We start from the raw sequence: 18,194 nt of genomic DNA on the forward strand, positions 1-18,194 counted from the left end.
CGTGCAGTATTTTGGACCCGGCTGACATGCTTACGCTTACCACTCAACGAACTTTCACTGTCTAGTGACACGGGCGCAGCCCTGGCGAAAGAGTTACAGCAGCTAAGTTTTCGCCTTTGCAGCGCATTCGATAAATCCACCGAAGACCAGTCCCTAGACATCCAGCAGCTGACCATGCAATGGGATGATGTCGTCTCCCGCATCCGCATGATGTCTGCCCTTTCTCGGTTTCTCCTACCCCCGCTGTTTTCTGACCTGCGGAAAGCTGCAGAAGAAGGACCGGTCATCATCGTCAATGCCAGTCAGTACGGCTGTGATATAGACGAAAATGAGAAAATTGTAATACTGCGTGGCTTTGTTTGGCACTGCCGACATAAGCAAAGAAAAGCGAACTTGAACCAAATCTTTTCTCTGTCTGTTCTCTTCTTTTACTATCACTTACTTGACAAAGTTCTTCTTTTCTTTGATTTGTGTCTAGAATATTATATTTATTCTTCTTGTCCAGTATCACCATGTCTCTATGAGGCTGGTTGGACATCCCTGTGTTGGTGTCTCTATGAGGCCTGGCCTGGGACCTTGGATGTGGTCTTCTTCTTCCCTTTCTTGTCCAGTATAACTATGTCTCTATGAGGCTGGTTGGGCTCCTCCTGGGATGGCGCCTCTATGAGGCCTGTCCTGGGGTATTGTTGGCTTGACTGTGTCTCCCTGTCCACTGAACTGCGCCTCTATGAGGCTGGTTGGACTCCTCCTGGGATGGTGCCTCTATGAGGCCTGTCCTGGGGTATTGTTAGTTTGGCTCTGTCTCCCTGTCCACTGTACTGCGCCTCTATGAGGCCTTTTCTGGGGTATGTTGAATGTGATATATCTAATGTTGGGTATAGTGGGGCGGCCTGGAGTATCTCATGTTGGACAATATGGGCAGATATTGGGTATATGGATAGGTGTTTGAACTAGAGTTTTGGATCTGACACTCCCTTGGGCAATAGCACTGTCAGATAGCATGGTCCCCACAGGTTGGCAATCATGTGAGTCTTAGGTGGGGTAGCCTGTAGTATCTCTCATTGGAACAGATGTTCAAACTGGGGTTTTGGATCTGACACTCCCTTGGGTGATAGCACTGTCAGATAATCATGGTCACCATAGGTTGGTGATCATGTGAATATTAGGTGGGGTAGCTTGGAGTATCTGGCATTTGGCAAGATGTTTAAACTAGGGTTTTGGATGTGGCACTCCCTTAGACCATAACAATGTCCCTGATGCCCACATTAGTGGAAGAGGTCTTCGTCAAACACAAATCACCCTTTCAACACTACTTTTCAGAGACATTCAACAGATCATAAATAATAATCATGATATTTGAACGTGTTTTCCCATCTATCAAGCGGTCAAGTCGATCCAGTCAATCAGCACGGTCACTAGCGCGTACTTGACTATAACATCTGTATTATTCGAACGCAAATATTTTGGATGCTCCGCAGATATGATCAAACTGAGTGTTGCAGGCCCCAAAGCGCATTCAGGATTTGGGGCGTGTTATCACTGATGTCACCATAGGTTGAAAATTGTCATGTGAATCTTAGGTGGCATAGCCTGGAGTCTCTGATATTGGGCAATGTGATTCACTTCATGGAGGTCTTCTTTTTAACGCTCAGCGCTCACAGAATTTGAGCGCAAAACATCATGTAGATTACAGAAGTCACGGCCTATATTTGTCTGTTGCCATATTTGTGGTTGTTCTGTCGCTAATTATGTGCCAATTCCTGTCAGTGTTTTTGTCCCAATTATTGCTACTGTCTCTGGCAACGTGTCCCAATTCTGTTACTGTTACTGTCACCGTTTCTGTCAACCTGTCCCAATTCTGTTACTGTTTCTGTCTGAATTTCTGTTTCCACTTCTGTCACCTTTTTCTGGTACCACCTTGAGTCCCTGATTCCAATTTTCTAATTTCCTGGTAACTTGTCAGTGGCAATGCGATGATTTCGAATGTTCAAAAATAGGATACTCACGGCCAGCCCTTGATAGGATGGAGCACGAGGGCGGCACATAAAACAGCATAATTCAGTTTTATGAGCAGATTGGTAATATTGGGTATATGGATGGATATTTCAACTATGGCTTTAGATAAGATACTCTATTAGGTGATAACACTGCTGCAGATAACATGTTCCCCACAGGTTGGCGACTATGTGATTCTCCAGTGGGGTAGCCTGGAGTGTCTAATATTGAGCTTCTTCTAACTGAAATTTCCAAGACTCACATGTGACTGTGTCTTGCCCCAATTTTCCCAAAGTTCTCGCTCGCCGTTTGCACGGGTTGTCCTTTCGACGTTCTCTGGGACTTTCACATTTTTATGGAGCTTGATGAAGACCAGGTAGTCTGTTGTCGGACGAGGTGGTGGAGTCGGATGGGCAGTAGTCAGCGTGCAGTAAGAGGTTAATTTATCTACTCATGCTGCATCCCAACACGCGAGAAATTTTTTGAATCCATGACAGTGTATTCACTGATCGTATGTAAAGATGTACATGAAGCCCATCAGAACGATCGTGTACGAAAAGGCACGAAGTTCATGAAAGTTAGAAGACGCGGGCAGTCCATCCATCCATCGTCCCTCGATCACTCATAACCTCTCGATGAAGGCAAATTCGTCGCCATGCAATCGTACCTGCCATTGGAGGGTGCATACATTGTGTGCGTCGCGTTCACAACGCCAGAGTTGTATGTCATAGAACCAAGATGCTGGCACCATGCTAAGATGTCGTGGTTTGAGCATGATGTCGAGCTGGAGTGGGATGAGGGAGAAAGCGACTGTGTACCAGATGTACAAGACATTTTTATGTAAGCTTCTGTGCACCCTGGGAGAACAGAGCGGGCGTAACATGTTTGGGAGATAGTGGTTTGACGAAGGGTGAGTAGGTGGAAGATACCAGTTAGGAAACGAGCATACCCATTTCTTGAGATCTACTTGTTTGAGGGTGATGGTATTGATGGTGAGAGCGACGAAGTCATTGTAGGTTGTGAGTTCACGGAAGCGGCGTGACGCGTGAAGTAATCGATGACATAGGCCATGATACACTGGAAAGATGCCTATCCATATATGAGGACGGCTCTTTTTCCATCCTACTCTACAGAGATATAGCTTGCTCCCGCTCCAATCTGTTTGTCTCCCGGGTCAAAAATGCTGGAGCTATGCCCCAAATGTCGCTCTAGGTGGCTTAGGGGGGGGGGGAGGTAATCCACCCATAACTTTTTTCCTCGCACTTTCTGACCTCAAAATTTTGTCATTCTATTATATAGGTCTATAACTCGCTCCCGCTCCACTCAGTTTGTCTCCCGGGTCAACATCGCTGGAGCTATGCCCGGAAACTTCACTCTAGGTGGCTTAAGGGGGAAAAGAGGTAATCCACCCATATCTTTTTTTTCCATCACACCGGCTGACCTCAATTTTTATGATCTTACTATACAGATATACCGCTCGCTCCCGCGCTACTCCGCTCATCTCCCGGGTCAAAATTGCTCGAGCTAGGCCCCAAACTTCACTCTGGGTGGCTTACAGGGGGAGGAGGAGGAAACTCCCCCATATTTTTTTCCAGCTCACCAGCTGACCTCTATCTTCTACCATCCTACTCTACAGTCTCACAGCTCGCTCCCACTCTACTTCGTTCATCTCCCGGCTCAAAACTCAGCTGTGCATCTGCATTACATTCAGCCTCGGTCTTTAGTGTTAGGTTAGTTAATTGCTTAGGACTGCATATATTCTGCCCCGGTCGTCATGCATTTTCCCTTAGCACGAGCAATTCGTCCACCCACATACCTCCCTTTCTCTATTGATACATGGGAGCAACTCAGTCTCGCACAACATCGACATTACATCTCCTGACATTGCTAGTGTTCTCGCCAACCTTGCCGCTAGCGACGTAAACTTCTAGCCATCCGTTGTGCATTGATCTGTAAGTCCACGTTCATCATTCGTCATCGGCACAAGTTCTCATATGATGTCTAGCCCATACAAATCCCACCGACCCTCGAATACTCGGATATCCCCACGCACAACTACGACTACTCCCGTGTTCTCCGCTCGTGCGTCGTCAGCTACATTTATATTCTTCTTAGTATTGCCGGCCCACTCAACATCGACGGTGAGCTTGTCCATATCCCCATGGCTACTGTTGGGGGTACACTCGTTGCCTCTACTGAAACTGTCCTTACCAAGGGCGCCGTGATACGTGGACCTGCCATCGACTTCCCTTCCATCGTCATGGCTGCAGGAGTTACTGAGAGTGAGAGCCACTTAGATTGGGGATTGAGGGAAGAAGCTAGGCGCTAAAAGGCTGCGTGCCATGAGCATTGGGGTTGGAGACAGAGAAGGTGTGGGGAATTGTGACAGTTATTCTGGTTATCAACTAGCGCTTGGAGTTCCGTCCCTGTAAGAGGAGTTATAATATGAAGGGGGATGTAGAGATCGTTTCCAGAGACGAGGAAAATCAATTGCCGTTGCACATGTCTCCGAAATAAAGAAACTCTCTGCAGAAGGATCTCAGTTTGCGAAGGTCAGTGTGATAGCGACACGTCGATAAAGTTAATTGTCGATCTTCTTAACGTGGGCACAAGGGGATGGCAGGGTGGATGTCATATTCGATTGATGTAAGGGCACGCTACCGCAGACCTAAATTACATGTAAACAAAGGTGCCATAAGGCTTTCAAGAGTGAGGCTGCGGTAGGACTCAAGAAGTTGGCTGTATGCCAAGATGCGCATCTCTCGTACATAGTATGAGGCGAGAGGAGTCGCTAGGGCAGGAGATACGTCTGCTCGAGGGTCACTATGGGCATGGACATGTTGGTCATTATCAATCACATCAGACAAAGAGGGGCCTCGGAAGTAGATTGTGGGCGCGAAGAAACGTACCAAAGTCATAAAGGTTGTTTGAGAGGTCTCCAAGGATCAGGATTTCAGGCAAAACGGACATAACTTCTGGTGCGGTAATGTGCTACAGGAAATATGATCAGCAGTGGGAGATACCAGTTGGAAAAACGAGCATACCCGTTTCTTGAGATCTACTCATTTGAGGGTGAGGGAATGATGGTGAGAGCGACGAAGTTGTTGTAGGTTGTGAGTTCAGTGGCAGTGAATGTCGATAGTGCATCAAGAAGAGGTGCACTACCAGTCATAAACTGGAGGATGGCTAATTCGAGCAACGCGGAATGAGGTGTAAGAGCACCCGCAGAAGTTACTAACTTATAATACGGCACCAATTCTGCATACACCACTGATCTGGTCAATGCAAGTCAAGTTCCAAGATGATCTAATTACATACCGTATACCATAATTCCTTCGAGCAACTGTTTTCTTGCATTGTCGTGAAGTTACTGGAGAGTTGGGGTAATACGAGTAAACAAGTGCTGCGGGAGGCCAAGATTTGGTTTGGAGACCCGCCGAGTTTCGGCGTGAAACACTAAGACGATTCGGACTAGAAGTAACGAATCAAGATCAAAGAGCGATGGTGTAGTAGCTAGGTGCTGCGCGAGGCTGAGCTTTGGTTTGGAGACACGCCGAGTTTCAGCGTGAAACACTAAGTCGGTTCGGATGAGCAATGGACGGTGCTACACTGCTAGTAGTAGCAAAAGGAAAACTGAACAGTCACGTGGTTCGATTTTGTAAGCAACAGAGTATGGCGAAGTATGAAGTGTCTCTGAGGTGTCTCTGAAGTATATGGCCTCTCTGAAGTATGGCTAGCCGCTACAGCACCCTCAGTTCAATGACCAAGATTCAATCCTTCGTCATGTGATTTCCATCACTTCATCGTGATGTACTCCGCTGCGCGATTCAGATTCCAATGAATCCAATCCTTTGCACTTCAAATTCCAATCGTTGGTTAGCTGTCCTGCAGATGTTCCGCTTGAATTGGTGCGTGCACAATCTCCTTATGTGATTTCCGTTGTGTTGATATGATCTACTCCAACAGTTCGAGACAGCTGTGTCGCAATTGATTTATTACCCAGAGTACAATTCGACACTGATCTTGCGCTCAGAGATTAGCCTACGGTATCACATCTTGCTTTCTGATTCATCCCTTCCAACCTCACCACGATCTCAGATTCAACCTTTGCACAACCGGCACTGCGCATTGAAGTTACTCCGCTCCCAGGCACGCCTACCGACCTCAACAGTCCTCTCTACTGCACGGCACTTGCACTCCTTGACACACTCCACCGTTATTTATGGGGAGCACTCACCCATTACCAGAAATGCGTACAGCATGACATCCTTATACAGAATCCAAACGCGAGGCAAAGCTCAAGGAAACACTCTCAGTCTGCAGCGCATCTTCCAGCGCTTTACGACACCCTTCTCCAGCAGAACCTCCTACGCATCGTTGAGCCGTACTCGGTAGTAGAAATTGAGTACGTTGCCAAGCTTGAGGAGTACATCGAAAAGTGAGTGGCGATGTCTCTTCCGTTAGGATATGCTCATGTGGCTAATTTTGACGTTCAGGATCCACTATTCTGATCCCTACTCCCTACAACTATCCGCCGCCGTCCCACGTCGCTCTATGGTTCACCTTTCTCGTCTTTTCCTTCCCCAAGAAGCTCTTTCCTGAGCTCAAAAAGGTTCGCGTGACTGTGTAACAGACCCAGAGGTATCTGACTGGAATTTCAGGCTCAAACCTCACACTCAAAACACTCCTCGCAAATCGCAAAACTCCAATGTGTGATCGACTCAGCTGAAGGCGGTGTTTTGGCCTCATTTTGCCCCCAGATCGACATCAAGAATGTTTGGGAGTTTGAGGAGCGTCAGTTGAAAGTCACCGAGGAGGAGAGTCAGGCGCGACTTAGATTTGATCAGCAGGTTGCGAGGCTGACGCGCCAGTGAGTTTTCTTTTTCGCGGTTTTGAGGGTGAGGGACGGACTAACATGTGTGTGCAGATCTCAGTTTGAAGAGGAGCAATTGAAGCTGACACTTTCCTTCTCGCGGATGCGCACCTCCCCCACAAATTCCCCATGCAACCCGACCACCCCGTATCCCTATATGCCTTTGGCACCACCTCACCCTCTAATGTCTCGCCATGCACCACGTCCTCCACCTATGCCCATTCCGCAATTCGTTTCAAAGCCTTCCAATATTCAACCGTCATCCAGGAACAATCACAATTCCAGGAACAATCACAATCACAATCACACTCAAGTTCAGTCCCACAGACACGGGAATCACCAACATTCCCATTCGACATCTGCCGTGCCTCAGACCATTCGGCGCACCACCTCGCAGCAGCTTCGTTTCGCGCCACCCACCCAGCTTTCAAACCATTCATTTCACCGCACAAGCAGTTCACAAAACCTGCACTTTCTGAATCAGCCTCCGACCCATTCACTTCAACGCGCACCCAGTTCGCAAAACCTCCACCACTCACATTCTTCACAACATCTTTGTTCGCAAACACGTCACGCAGGTCCCTCTGGTAATGGTCACCAACCGCGCGAAAACTCGGGAAGCAGCACGCACAGGCCCGTCATCATTGCTCAACACCAGGTCCAGCCCCGTATCCACCAACACGTCGTGCACCATAACGGTCACAATCATTTCCAATATTCAAAGTGCTCCGGGCGGAAGAAAGCGCTCTGCGTGAGTAAAGACACCACACTAATGGATCTCAGTCACAGATATTGACCCCGTCATGATTAAACCAGGCACCCCTGGGCCTCAAATCTCACCAGTTTCCTTAAATAGCGTCAAGCTTCCATCTGTTCCGGGGGGGGATTATGGCCGCCGAGTCCAATACTGTCTCCCGGAGAATTGACTGTCCCAACGCAATCGAATTCTTCTACGGTGGGCATTGTGTTGTCTCTAGGATTACTACTTCTTTGAAGAGTATGCACCTTCGAATTCTGCTGCAAATTCCTACTAACGACACCCACAAACACATTTACAGGTTCCAGGTCTTTATCCTTGCTATCCTCGCCACGCGTATGCATCTCCATCTCTGAAATATTGACTGGGACGTACATGGCGGTTCTGACGCCTCGTGATTTCTCTGTCCGATGTACCATCTGCAGACCATGCAGTGTGACGTCTTATCGTGCCGCTATAAGGAAAGCTCTGCCATTAGCGTTGGACGCCCGCAGCCTCATTGAGGACTTTGAGGACTGCGACATAGTACACTTTGACTTGGGTTCTATTTCCCTTTCTGTCAATTTTTAATGTTTATTTTCGCACATCATAATGTCTGCCTGTATTCATATCTTTCGTCGTCGCCACTACGCATCACTATTTGACCTTACGTTTTGGCCAGTGCCTTCGCCCTTTGACTTACAAGTGCGCATGCACTTCTTGTATAGCCATTAAATTCAATTCTTCTCAGTAATCGTCCGCTACCGTCTGTCCGAAGGTGTGACAGGCGTGTTTGTGACAGAGTCACGTCAGTGCAACTTAGACTCAACTTATAAGGGTAAGCAACTGCCAGTAAGACCAATATTTCGAATTGGCTTGGTCAAGATGCCTCTCATCCGTGTAGAAGTGAGCGATTTCAAGTCGTATTGGTGCGCCCATGTAATACCTTGTCAAAAACTAATTCATATATCTAATCACCAGCTCTACCCATTTCTCTCCAGGGGCCACCAAGTGATTGGACCCTTCAAGAACCTCACCTCCATTATCGGTCCCAATGGCGCTGGAAAATCAGATCTCATGGATGTAATCTCTTTTGTGCTTGGTGTAAAGAGTGTGCAGCTGCGCAGTAGCCAGCTGAAAGATCTCGTCTACCGTGGGCGCCGCCCCTTGGATGGCTCTGAGGCCACACAAGATCAGGAGGAGGATGTTAATAGCGATGGCGAGGGTGAGGGTGAAGGGACTGCAAAGAAAGCATGGGTGCTTGCAGTGTTCCAGGATGACAAGAGAAAGGAATGGTTATTCCAACGAATGTGTGTGCTACCTTGTCTCACTTACCCGGGACTTCTAACTGTGTTATTTGTCGTGCAGAATATCAACCACTGGAGCGTCTGAATACCGTCTCAACAACAAGGTTGTCACCTACACCGCGCACAATGCCGCCCTGACGTCCCATAATATCCTCGTCAAAGCCAACTTGAAGAACTTCCTCGTCTTCCAGGGTGATATCAAAGCTGTTGCATCTCAGTCTCCAAGAGAGCTTTCCCGCCTCATAGAACAGATTTCAGGTTCTCTCTCGCTTTCACAGGAATACAAGAAAGCGAAGGAAGCCCAAGAACGCACAACAGAGAACGCAACCTTCAACTTCACTAAGAGGAGAGGCATCGCAGGCGAAATAAAACAGTATAAGGAACAAAAGGGAGAGGCAGAGCGATTTGAGAGCTTGTGTGATCATAAAGTGCGCCTGTGTTTTACCATTCGTTTCAATAAAATACTTATGCGTTCCAAGGACAACCTTATTCTAAAGCATATTCTTCACAAGCTTTTCCAGATCAAAGAGGCACTCGAAGCGAATGCCTGCGACATTCAAACAAAGTCTAGGGCCCTTGCTGGCCTCCATGCAGAGCATGGAGAAAGCGAGAAGTCTCTTAAGGATGCACGTGCAGAGCAAGCAAGGCCCACACAGCAGTTGTACGAGAACTCGAGAAGGCGAAAAGGCATTAGAAGCCAAGGTCGGTTGATTTTCTATTCAACGCCTAGCCAACTCTAATGGGTAACCAGAACTTGAGCTAGTGGAGGTGGATGCCCAGGTCAAGTATTGATCCAGAAAGCTGCAAAATTGACAGAAGATGCGGGAACAGGTGATGCTGAACGTCAGCAGGCTAAGCTACGCTCACTCACGTGGGACCTTGCAATGCTAGGCATGCAGCAGCAGGTAAGCCATCTGTAGACTCTCGTCTTCTTTGGCTTCTACTTTTTGTATGCAGAGGCCCACAGACGTGCATCTCAACATAATAATTCCTACGCCCTCTTCTCGACGCCTTCCGCCGAAGTTGAAACAACACAACTCCAGATCCGCAAAGACACAAATGCTGTATACGATGCACCAACTCAGTCTGCGATGCAGAAGGCCACAAAGGACGCTCAGGGACTTGAGAAGAAACGACTCAAAGGGCAAGCAGAAGAGAGAGAAGCAAAAGAGAAGGCAGAGAAACGCGAACGAAGGCTACAGGACAGCAAAAACATTGTGCTTACTGAAGATCCATCCCTCCCTCAATCTGTCAAGGTGACTGTGTTGATAAATTATAAATATCCTGCTTATTTCCAAATCATACAGTCCAAGATCGTAAAAATGGAGTCCCTTCGCGGGCAGCGCGTCCGGGTATCTGGGTGGGTTCACAGGCGGCACGATCAGCAAGAAATCATGTTTATTGTCCTGTGGGACGGGACAGGATATCTGCAGGCTGTTCTTACTGGGAATGCGGTAAATCTTGCAGCTCACAGTTTTGGTCTTTGGATCTGATTTGTGCCTCAGAAAAAAACATACGATGCTGTAACATTACAGCTAGAGGCATCAGCTGAGCTGACTGGCATGCTCAAGACGGTTCATGAAGGCCAGCGCCCCCCTGGAGGACATGAACTAGTCGTTGACTCTAACAGACTCGACGAGGTTTGAGTCGTTGGCGATGACATTGCAGATGTCGCTATCGTGGCCCTCAGGTTGGTTACAACATCTGTAACTCTACCACCGAGAACCAGAATTCCACATGCCGCACCTCAATGGTGAACCACATTGACGGTGAGTCTCTTGCTAACACTGCACGCATTAATCACTCATAATTACAATTTTCGATTTTCTTGTTTTTACTGAGCAGGAGGAGGTTGCATGGCGCTGCTGGTGCACGAAGCCTGGCCACAGCACTCCTCTCGTTCCCAATGGTACCCTTCAGAGCGTTCAGTTACTCTGCATGTTCGAGTACATCCAGATCACTGGTTTCATTGACCAGACTCAGATTGACGTGAATGCTCAAGACTATGGAGGTCAACTCGATCTTCACGGTGCCGATCTTGTGAGTCTCCCACCTCCTTCAATCAGGGTTAAGCTGACTCTATCCAGCGTGTGTACTCTAACGCGTTTCCAAGCAACGACAGCGATAACAACACCTACCAGCAAGTCATCGACTGGACCAAGTAAGTCGTTCATCCCGAGTCAATTCCCGTTCTCATTCTCATGCGCCGTAGCTTCACATCCATCGCCTCATCTATCGCGCACCCAGTGTCGCATGGAACTAGCCTACATATCATCTTCTGTGGATCACGAGACTTTCGTCAGCGCTGCAGTTGATGTGCAGGCAGCCCGCGTCCTCGACGAAATTCTTATTATGGTCCTGCGTAACATGTCATCCCCTGGAGATCTGCAGCCCAAAGTTCAACGCCGCATTCTCGACGTTCTATTTACACAGAGAGTACCCGCATCATCCGACGTCCCAGCAACAAGCACCAACATCAAGCTCCGACGAATGGGGTTGGAGACCCTGCACCAAATCCTACAAGCATCTAGTTTGTTACCATTTGTCTCCAAAATTGTGTTCTCCCTGCGAACTATTTGATCCTATCAATGGGCAACTAACTGACCCTCGGACTCGGTGAGTTGTTTCGCCAATTGGAGAATCATGGCTAACTGTTTTCAATCAGGTTCCTTGGGAATCGGCCAGTCAGACTGGTTCGTCCTCAAATTCAGGGAACCCAGCTGTCCTAGCATTCTCGTCATATTTGATGGCAGACAAAGCTTATGACCTCCTTATAAGACCAAAGTAAAATAGTACAGACATTGTGTGTTGTTGTACAGTAATGATGAAGTGTTTCAATTATCTACATGCCATTTTTGAGCCAAGGCTTCAAATGCGGCACGTGCCAAGCTTTGTTTTTGGGCAGCCTGCAATGAAGTTCTGGGTAAAGTAACTCCTATTCCTTGTGATAAATTTCTGTTGGATAACATGGATGATAACCGGGGAATTACTGTGCCATGTGTGTGATAACCTTGAAACCACCTGATGTTCTTGAGTAGTAACTCAACTCCAGCTGTTTGGACTTACTTACCACAGGGCATTTTCAGCTGTTTCCACATAGCAGCCAAGGTCCATCATGACGAAGTTGAACTCATCTGCTGGTGCCTCTTTGCAGGTCTGCAGGGATATGGTCCAAGTGGCATCACGGTCCATATGCTGCGGTGCCACAAAGTTCCAACAGTAATATGCAGTTGCGCCTATGCCCCCCAAAGAATTGACTTCAGAAGACAACTCTCGAAGCTCCTTGGCTGCATGAGGATGTAACGGTGTGATTGCAGCCACCATCCTTTCTACATCCTAGGATTTCAGGGATCATTTGGGAATAAAGATCGAAAGACATTAAGAACATACAGTGGCATGAGCAAAGAGCAACCTAATATGGGCTGTATTTGTAACCTCCATACCGGCATAGCTCGTATAGGTGTCTCCAGGTCTTCCCCCAGCAGGCTTCCTGGAACCAACTGGATGCATCCTACCCCATTCAAATCGGCTGAACTGGCTGCCACGTTTGATGGATTTGGTTTCCTTTGCAGAGGCATCGCAACGGATCTTCTGAAGGTCCACATGAGAAAATGTGTCAAAAGAAACTCCTGCCAATATGGTACTGGGTGAGCTGATATCAATCAACAGGGTCACGTCCCGACCACAACGTTCCAGTACATCTGCACGGCGTGAGATCTTTCTCAGACCCAGGTCCATTAGAGGAACGTAGTTGGTTTGGGATGCACAGCCCTACATATGAAAGAGTTAAAGGCAGACATAAACATCAACATCAAGATACTTACCTTGCCTATGGGAGGAAGTCGATCTGGATCATTGGCCTGATAGGGTGTGATGACCTTTCCATGGAATTCAAAGTGATGACTAGGCTCAACCGTCCAATACCTGACACACTTGGAATCCTCAGGTTGATCATAGCATGTGCGACAACCTTGGGTATCTGGATCCACATTATTGTGGAACTTTGTATGAAAACCTTTGAGTAATTCTCGTCGTAGGCTCCTCAGCTCAGTAGACAACTTCAGAACCAAAAGCAATTCTTCATCCAAATGCAGGGCATCCAGATCAATGATTGAGAAACCGCAGATCAAACGGAATAGGTGATTCAATGAGGTTTTGTGTACCTGTAAAACAAGCTAGATTGATGTGCTTGTCAGTATGAATAAAGGAGTGGACACACCCATGTGGTAGATGGGGTCTTGGCAGCCAGAGTTGGTAACATCCATCGAACAGCTTCAGCCAGGAAGCATCTCTCAGATGAAAATGCAAATACTGAAGAGTAATTGGACCGAAATGGGCACACATTATGCCGGGACAGGAGTTGCAGGAATTCTTTGGCGTTTGCATTTGTAGACTGGCTGGTCTCAATTCTAGGAGGCAAGACTCGATCAACCCATCCAAGCATACAACTAAGTAGGCTCTCTTTCCAACGATATCGCTGGAAGCTGAGGGACAGATAAGGGGTCCTGTTTTCCAAACCCACCTGTGGGTTGGCAATCCGTAGGATTTCATGACCAAGACCGGAGCGCTGAGATTAGCGTTAAAGACCATGACAAATGAATGTGAAACATATGATGTTTACCAAGATAGCAAATTCCATCCTAGACTTGTGGGCAATACTTGGGTTGCGAGTCCATTTTCTCATCTCCTGCAGTGCGGTTATGGCTGGAGCCTCCAGCTCCTGATATGCTTCCAGATGATTTTTCTAAGGAAGTGTCTGAAGCCTGCCTACCTGGGTTCCTTGGGAGAAGAAGTTGGTAAATGCAATTCTCCATCTAAGACAGTTCTCCTCAGCCTCACAAGACCAATAAGAGATTGCATTTTCATCATCAATGAGTTCCAGGGGCATGATATCTTCAAATAGCTGGTCCTGTGTGTTCAGCTGAGGTGCGTTTAACATGATTTTGGCAGCAGACAGGGGAGGGGGCAAAGATTCTGGGTCCACTCACCAACAGGCCTTTTAAGACAAAGCCCTCAGCTACTCCTTGTAGTAGAACATTCATAGCCTCCTGTTGATGACACATTTGCATCAAACTGAACTGAATATAGGCTCGGCATATTGTTTCATCTGGCATCTTAGTCCAATGTAATTGACAATGTTCTTGATACCAGGCCATTGGTCCAAGCATCTATGATATGAGAAGAGAACATTATACAGGTTAGACTGAGGCATGACAGGAACTTACTCTTGGATCCTGGTGTAGAAGCACGGACATGGTGTCATCTTCCCACAGAGCAGCTTCTATTTCGGTGAAGCATGGTTGTAGCACAGCCCTGGATGCCAAGTAGCTTGTCCAGACCATTGTACAAAATACAGCACTGAGGGGATAAGATCTCAGAGGAGTTCTCTGAGTAATTCTATTTCCAAGACATGGTGAGAAACACAGCCCAATTGAGGAAATCAGAAGTTTGTATCAACCTTATCTCTGGGACGGCGATCAGTCCGCGACACTACAACCAATACGTTGGTTTGGTCAGGGTTTAACAGTTGTACTTTTGCATACAGTTACTGTGTACTCTACAGGTGAAAACAGAACAGAAACCCAAGGCACCAGACCCTTATACATAACATCATGTTCACCGTTGTAAATTTAGTATCTTACAGGATTGCCAGTCATAGCAGGTCACCTTCAAAAATATTCAACTTGGGGAGCAAGGTTCTGTGTACCAACGTAAAAGCCCTCTCTTGGCATCAGAGCTTTTCAAGGACACTAGCGGCAGATGCAAGTTTGGGCATTACAGGTTTAGTTGGAATAGAAGAGTCAGAGGGATAAGGTGTATCTTTGGACATGGTTGCCTTTGATTTATGCTGGACCATGATTGGGGATCTGGGGTGACAAGCAGAAATCAGGTAATGCCCAAGTTTATATGACAATTTGTGTCCACCAAGGTCCAAAGAGGATCTAGTTCTATCACCCGACAAAAAACTTTGGAATCTCCGAGTTGGAGCAGCGAGGAGGAGTTTTGAATAATCATCCTTGAAAAGAATTCACTTGAGTCCCTTGATATCATCCAGTGTCCCGGTCTAATCCTGAAAAGGATGTCATTAGGAAACCCAAGGTTTCAATCTGTGTCAATCAGCATGGATCGTGAATTGCCTAAGTGGAAGGATGAGGTGATATGATAACATTTGAACGAAGAGAATGGAACCGGGATGGTATGAGGTTTACTTATTGTCATCATAACGAAAGCTGAACTGGTCGCTGTATTTCCTGAAAATATGTTCAGGACAAAAGTTCAAAAACTCACATGGCCACATATCATGGATATCATACACGAAATACCTGACCATATTTTGGATATGATACACCGAGCTACAGAGCAGAAAGGTGAGGAGCATGAGAAGGAGCATGAGAACAAAGCTGAGAGGAAAAGAATTGCTAGGAAGCTTCAATGTGAAGCACAGAGGAGTATGATAGAAGAAGCTGATGTTGAAGAGCGTAATGACAGTGTCAACAACCATGACCATACGAATTATCTTGGATTACCATCAGAAGAAGATATGAAGAAGTGTTTCCGAGCATACATATCAGCGACATCAAATCAAGCTCTTGCAATGTCGATTTGCTTTGTTTGTGCGAGGGAGTTAATGAGTTCTGAAGGTGCGCAACAGCAATTGTGGGAGAGGTAAATGTTAACATTGATATTTTGGTATGTGAACTTCACATAGATGAAATGCGCCATCTGTGTACTAGAATACCAAATATCAAGCGGTGGCTTGCTGTATCAACAGAAGGATTATCTGCTGCAGCAAGATTATGGGAGGGGTTGTTGTTGGTCGAAGGGCACAGTAAAGGAGGGGCGCCAAAGAGCTCTGGGCATTGTAGGGAAGACCGTTGGGGAACAGAGATGAACCCAGCATAGAGCAGGAAAACAGCACAATGGACTTTGCGTGATTTTCCTGCATTATGCTGTGACATTGCGAGGCTCGCAAGTATAAATGTGCAAGCTAGATGTGCAAATCTGCGAGATCGTAAAGACGAGGTGCAAGATATGACATGTGTTTGTCCAATTTTCAGATTGACGCTGATTGTCCACGATTACAAATTTGTTACTAAGGCTATCGTAGATTCACACATGTCTAACCAGACCGAGACTGGGAACGTTGAAAACCAGCGTGAATTCTCACACAGCCACAATTAATGATAGTGAACTGTACAAGGTAATCATCAACATTCTTGTCAAGAGTCAAGACTATCGCACATTACATAAACATGGAACAATGGAAACACATACCGGGGCCTGCATTGCTCAATTCCACATCCTCTGAACTTGATTTCATACAGGCATTCCGTCAACTTCGTGTCGCAGCGCCACCCGATTTTGTCCGCAGTAGTCGTCTGAAGGAAATTTCCACGGAGGAGCTGCATTCCAGTGGATCGTCTCTTCATGGGCTTTGCAGCCTGGACCTGGATACTCTCCATCTGGCCCAGAAGGAGCATACACGGCAGTGGGCCAGGGACACACTAAGTCACCATGGTCCAGTCTTGAATGGCACCTCCTGGACCCCAGAAGCAATTGGGCGTTTGTCAGCAATGCCCGTCAGGATATATGACGAGTTCAATGTCGTCGAGTACCTCAAGTCCGCTTTTATGGGGCCGGTGGGATGTGGGGCAACCTGCTTGTTCCAAATATCATGTCGACCCGGCGATGACCCATTGGGTTTTCCATCCTCCCTAAAAGGGTGTGCCATCCAAACTAAATCCATGAGCGGGCCGTCTGGAAGGCCGGATGCAGAATTTATTTGGGATTTCGAGACTTGCATTACAGTGGAGGTCAAAACACAGAAGGCCACCGGTGTGAATAATGCAACAGCAGATATGCTGCAAAAGCTGGGAGATTGCTGGAGTGAGTGGTCCCCCACAATGCGTGTAGACCAGGTGGTACATTTAGCTCCGGCGTACCAAATCCTGGTTCAGATACAGCGAGAAAAGAAGTGGAAAACAGAAGCCAGTACTACAGGCTCATCTCAGCTGGAGGAGGTGACAGGGGGCACCTGGCAATCCAAGGTGCTTGGTACAATATACCAGGTGTGATCTACTTTACTTGAAGTGTTTCATGATGGCTCAACTGTTGTTCAGGTTTGGCATCAGCTTTCAACCCGAGAATGTAACCACGGTATCATCTCTAATCAACACATGTTCTTGCTGGTTCATCGCTCTGGGAACAACCTACACATATCCCCCTCATACCAATACCAGCCAGACGATAACAATGCACTGGCGGCCACACTGTCAGATCTGAGCTTTTTCATAGCCCATTCCTTGGTGGCTAGACCGGGTAACAGTGGCACTACTCAGTTGCCCGGTCCGTTTGTCACATCATTGGGCATACCTCTGGATAATCCAGACAATCACAGTCACAATTTACCACAGCCTGGTACTCCAGCGACTCCAGGTGTGTCAGGGGGAAGTATCATGATGGTAGGTATTCCCACATCTTGCAGATGTGTTTATCTGAGATTTTTGACTCCAGAACAACCTGGGATCACGTGTTTTGAACTGGGTGATTTCATGGTGGAGCACATGCTTACCAGTCCAGATGTGCAGACCTGGAAAGGCTACTATAAGATCAGAGGTCTCACCATCCAATATGGATTCCCCCCAACTCATCTTCACCACATCTGGGTGTTCGTCAGTCCCCATTGCATTATCTGGTGTGGACCAATTCAATCCACCCTCTCACTTTTCTACCCCAGTGGTCCTGGACAGGCGGATATCAAACAACCGGCTGACAGTCTTTAGTGGGCACATGGGTGATTCTGCAGTGGTGATGAAAATGGCTGAGGATGATCTATGTGAAGAGCTGTTGCTTGAAGCCGAGATTTATCAGGCCCTGCAGACCATTCAAGGATCAGTGGTTCCTACATGTCTAGGATTGTATTCTGGGTCAGGCGCCTTGTTCCTTCTGACGGATGATGTAGGGGTGTCACCGAATTCTTTCCTGGACCTGGAAATTGATCAGAGGTGTGTTCATTTCAAGAATCCTCATTGGCCCACCCATGCATTTGATTTTTCTTTGCAGACATCATCTTCTCAGGTCACTACTTGCTATTCACCAGCTGGGAGTGAAGCACAATGACATGGTGGCTGCCAATGTTGCAATCAACAAATCCAATGTGATCATACTGGATTTTGGGGCATCTGAGCTTGGCCATATGTGTCCTGGCGCATTCCATTGCCTGGAGTTGCTTGAATGTGCTGTTACTTTGGGTGTGGATATGAAGGATTTACATCTGACATGA

At 47.2% G+C, this 18,194-nt stretch overlaps 7 protein-coding genes across 7 annotated transcripts; 6 read left to right on the top strand and 1 right to left on the bottom strand.

The window, feature by feature from the left end:
* Positions 1-4,081: 4,081 nt before the first annotated feature.
* Positions 4,082-4,324, top strand: F5891DRAFT_964501 (uncharacterized protein; the record flags this gene model as incomplete). Its single annotated transcript, XM_041376097.1, has 1 exon — positions 4,082-4,324. A coding segment is annotated over one exon (243 nt), but the record flags the coding sequence as incomplete, so codon positions are not given.
* A 1,265-nt stretch (positions 4,325-5,589) lies between these two features.
* On the top strand, positions 5,590-7,459 carry F5891DRAFT_986817 (uncharacterized protein; the record flags this gene model as incomplete). Its single annotated transcript, XM_041377820.1, has 7 exons — positions 5,590-5,653; positions 5,827-5,903; positions 6,029-6,041; positions 6,094-6,433; positions 6,492-6,552; positions 6,657-6,865; positions 6,937-7,459. The coding sequence occupies 7 exons, from the start codon at positions 5,590-5,592 to the stop codon at positions 7,457-7,459; spliced, it is 1,287 nt and encodes a 428-aa protein (XP_041217990.1).
* A 1,030-nt stretch (positions 7,460-8,489) lies between these two features.
* On the top strand, positions 8,490-8,996 carry F5891DRAFT_964499 (RecF/RecN/SMC N terminal domain-containing protein; the record flags this gene model as incomplete). The annotated part of the gene is made up of 2 exons (XM_041376095.1): positions 8,490-8,533; positions 8,606-8,996. The coding sequence occupies 2 exons, from the start codon at positions 8,490-8,492 to the stop codon at positions 8,994-8,996; spliced, it is 435 nt and encodes a 144-aa protein (XP_041217991.1).
* Positions 8,997-9,018: 22 nt separating this feature from the next.
* Positions 9,019-9,597, top strand: F5891DRAFT_904856 (uncharacterized protein; the record flags this gene model as incomplete). Its single annotated transcript, XM_041373530.1, has 2 exons — positions 9,019-9,339; positions 9,391-9,597. Coding segments are annotated over 2 exons (528 nt in total), but the record flags the coding sequence as incomplete, so codon positions are not given.
* A 303-nt stretch (positions 9,598-9,900) lies between these two features.
* On the top strand, positions 9,901-10,557 carry F5891DRAFT_964496 (uncharacterized protein; the record flags this gene model as incomplete). Its single annotated transcript, XM_041376094.1, has 3 exons — positions 9,901-10,167; positions 10,219-10,365; positions 10,417-10,557. Coding segments are annotated over 3 exons (555 nt in total), but the record flags the coding sequence as incomplete, so codon positions are not given.
* Positions 10,558-11,977: 1,420 nt separating this feature from the next.
* On the bottom strand, positions 11,978-13,850 carry F5891DRAFT_1197809 (uncharacterized protein; the record flags this gene model as incomplete). Its single annotated transcript, XM_041368534.1, has 6 exons — positions 11,978-12,247; positions 12,302-12,682; positions 12,736-13,074; positions 13,131-13,478; positions 13,533-13,631; positions 13,683-13,850. The coding sequence occupies 6 exons, from the start codon at positions 13,848-13,850 to the stop codon at positions 11,978-11,980; spliced, it is 1,605 nt and encodes a 534-aa protein (XP_041217994.1).
* Positions 13,851-17,022: 3,172 nt separating this feature from the next.
* On the top strand, positions 17,023-18,194 carry F5891DRAFT_964500 (uncharacterized protein; the record flags this gene model as incomplete). The annotated part of the gene is made up of 3 exons (XM_041376096.1): positions 17,023-17,308; positions 17,487-17,916; positions 17,975-18,194. Coding segments are annotated over 3 exons (936 nt in total), but the record flags the coding sequence as incomplete, so codon positions are not given.

The sequence above is a fragment of the Suillus fuscotomentosus genome (assembly GCF_016647785.1).
Source record: "Suillus fuscotomentosus strain FC203 chromosome Unknown F5891scaffold_132, whole genome shotgun sequence".
Classification (NCBI taxonomy): Eukaryota; Fungi; Basidiomycota; class Agaricomycetes; order Boletales; family Suillaceae; genus Suillus; species Suillus fuscotomentosus.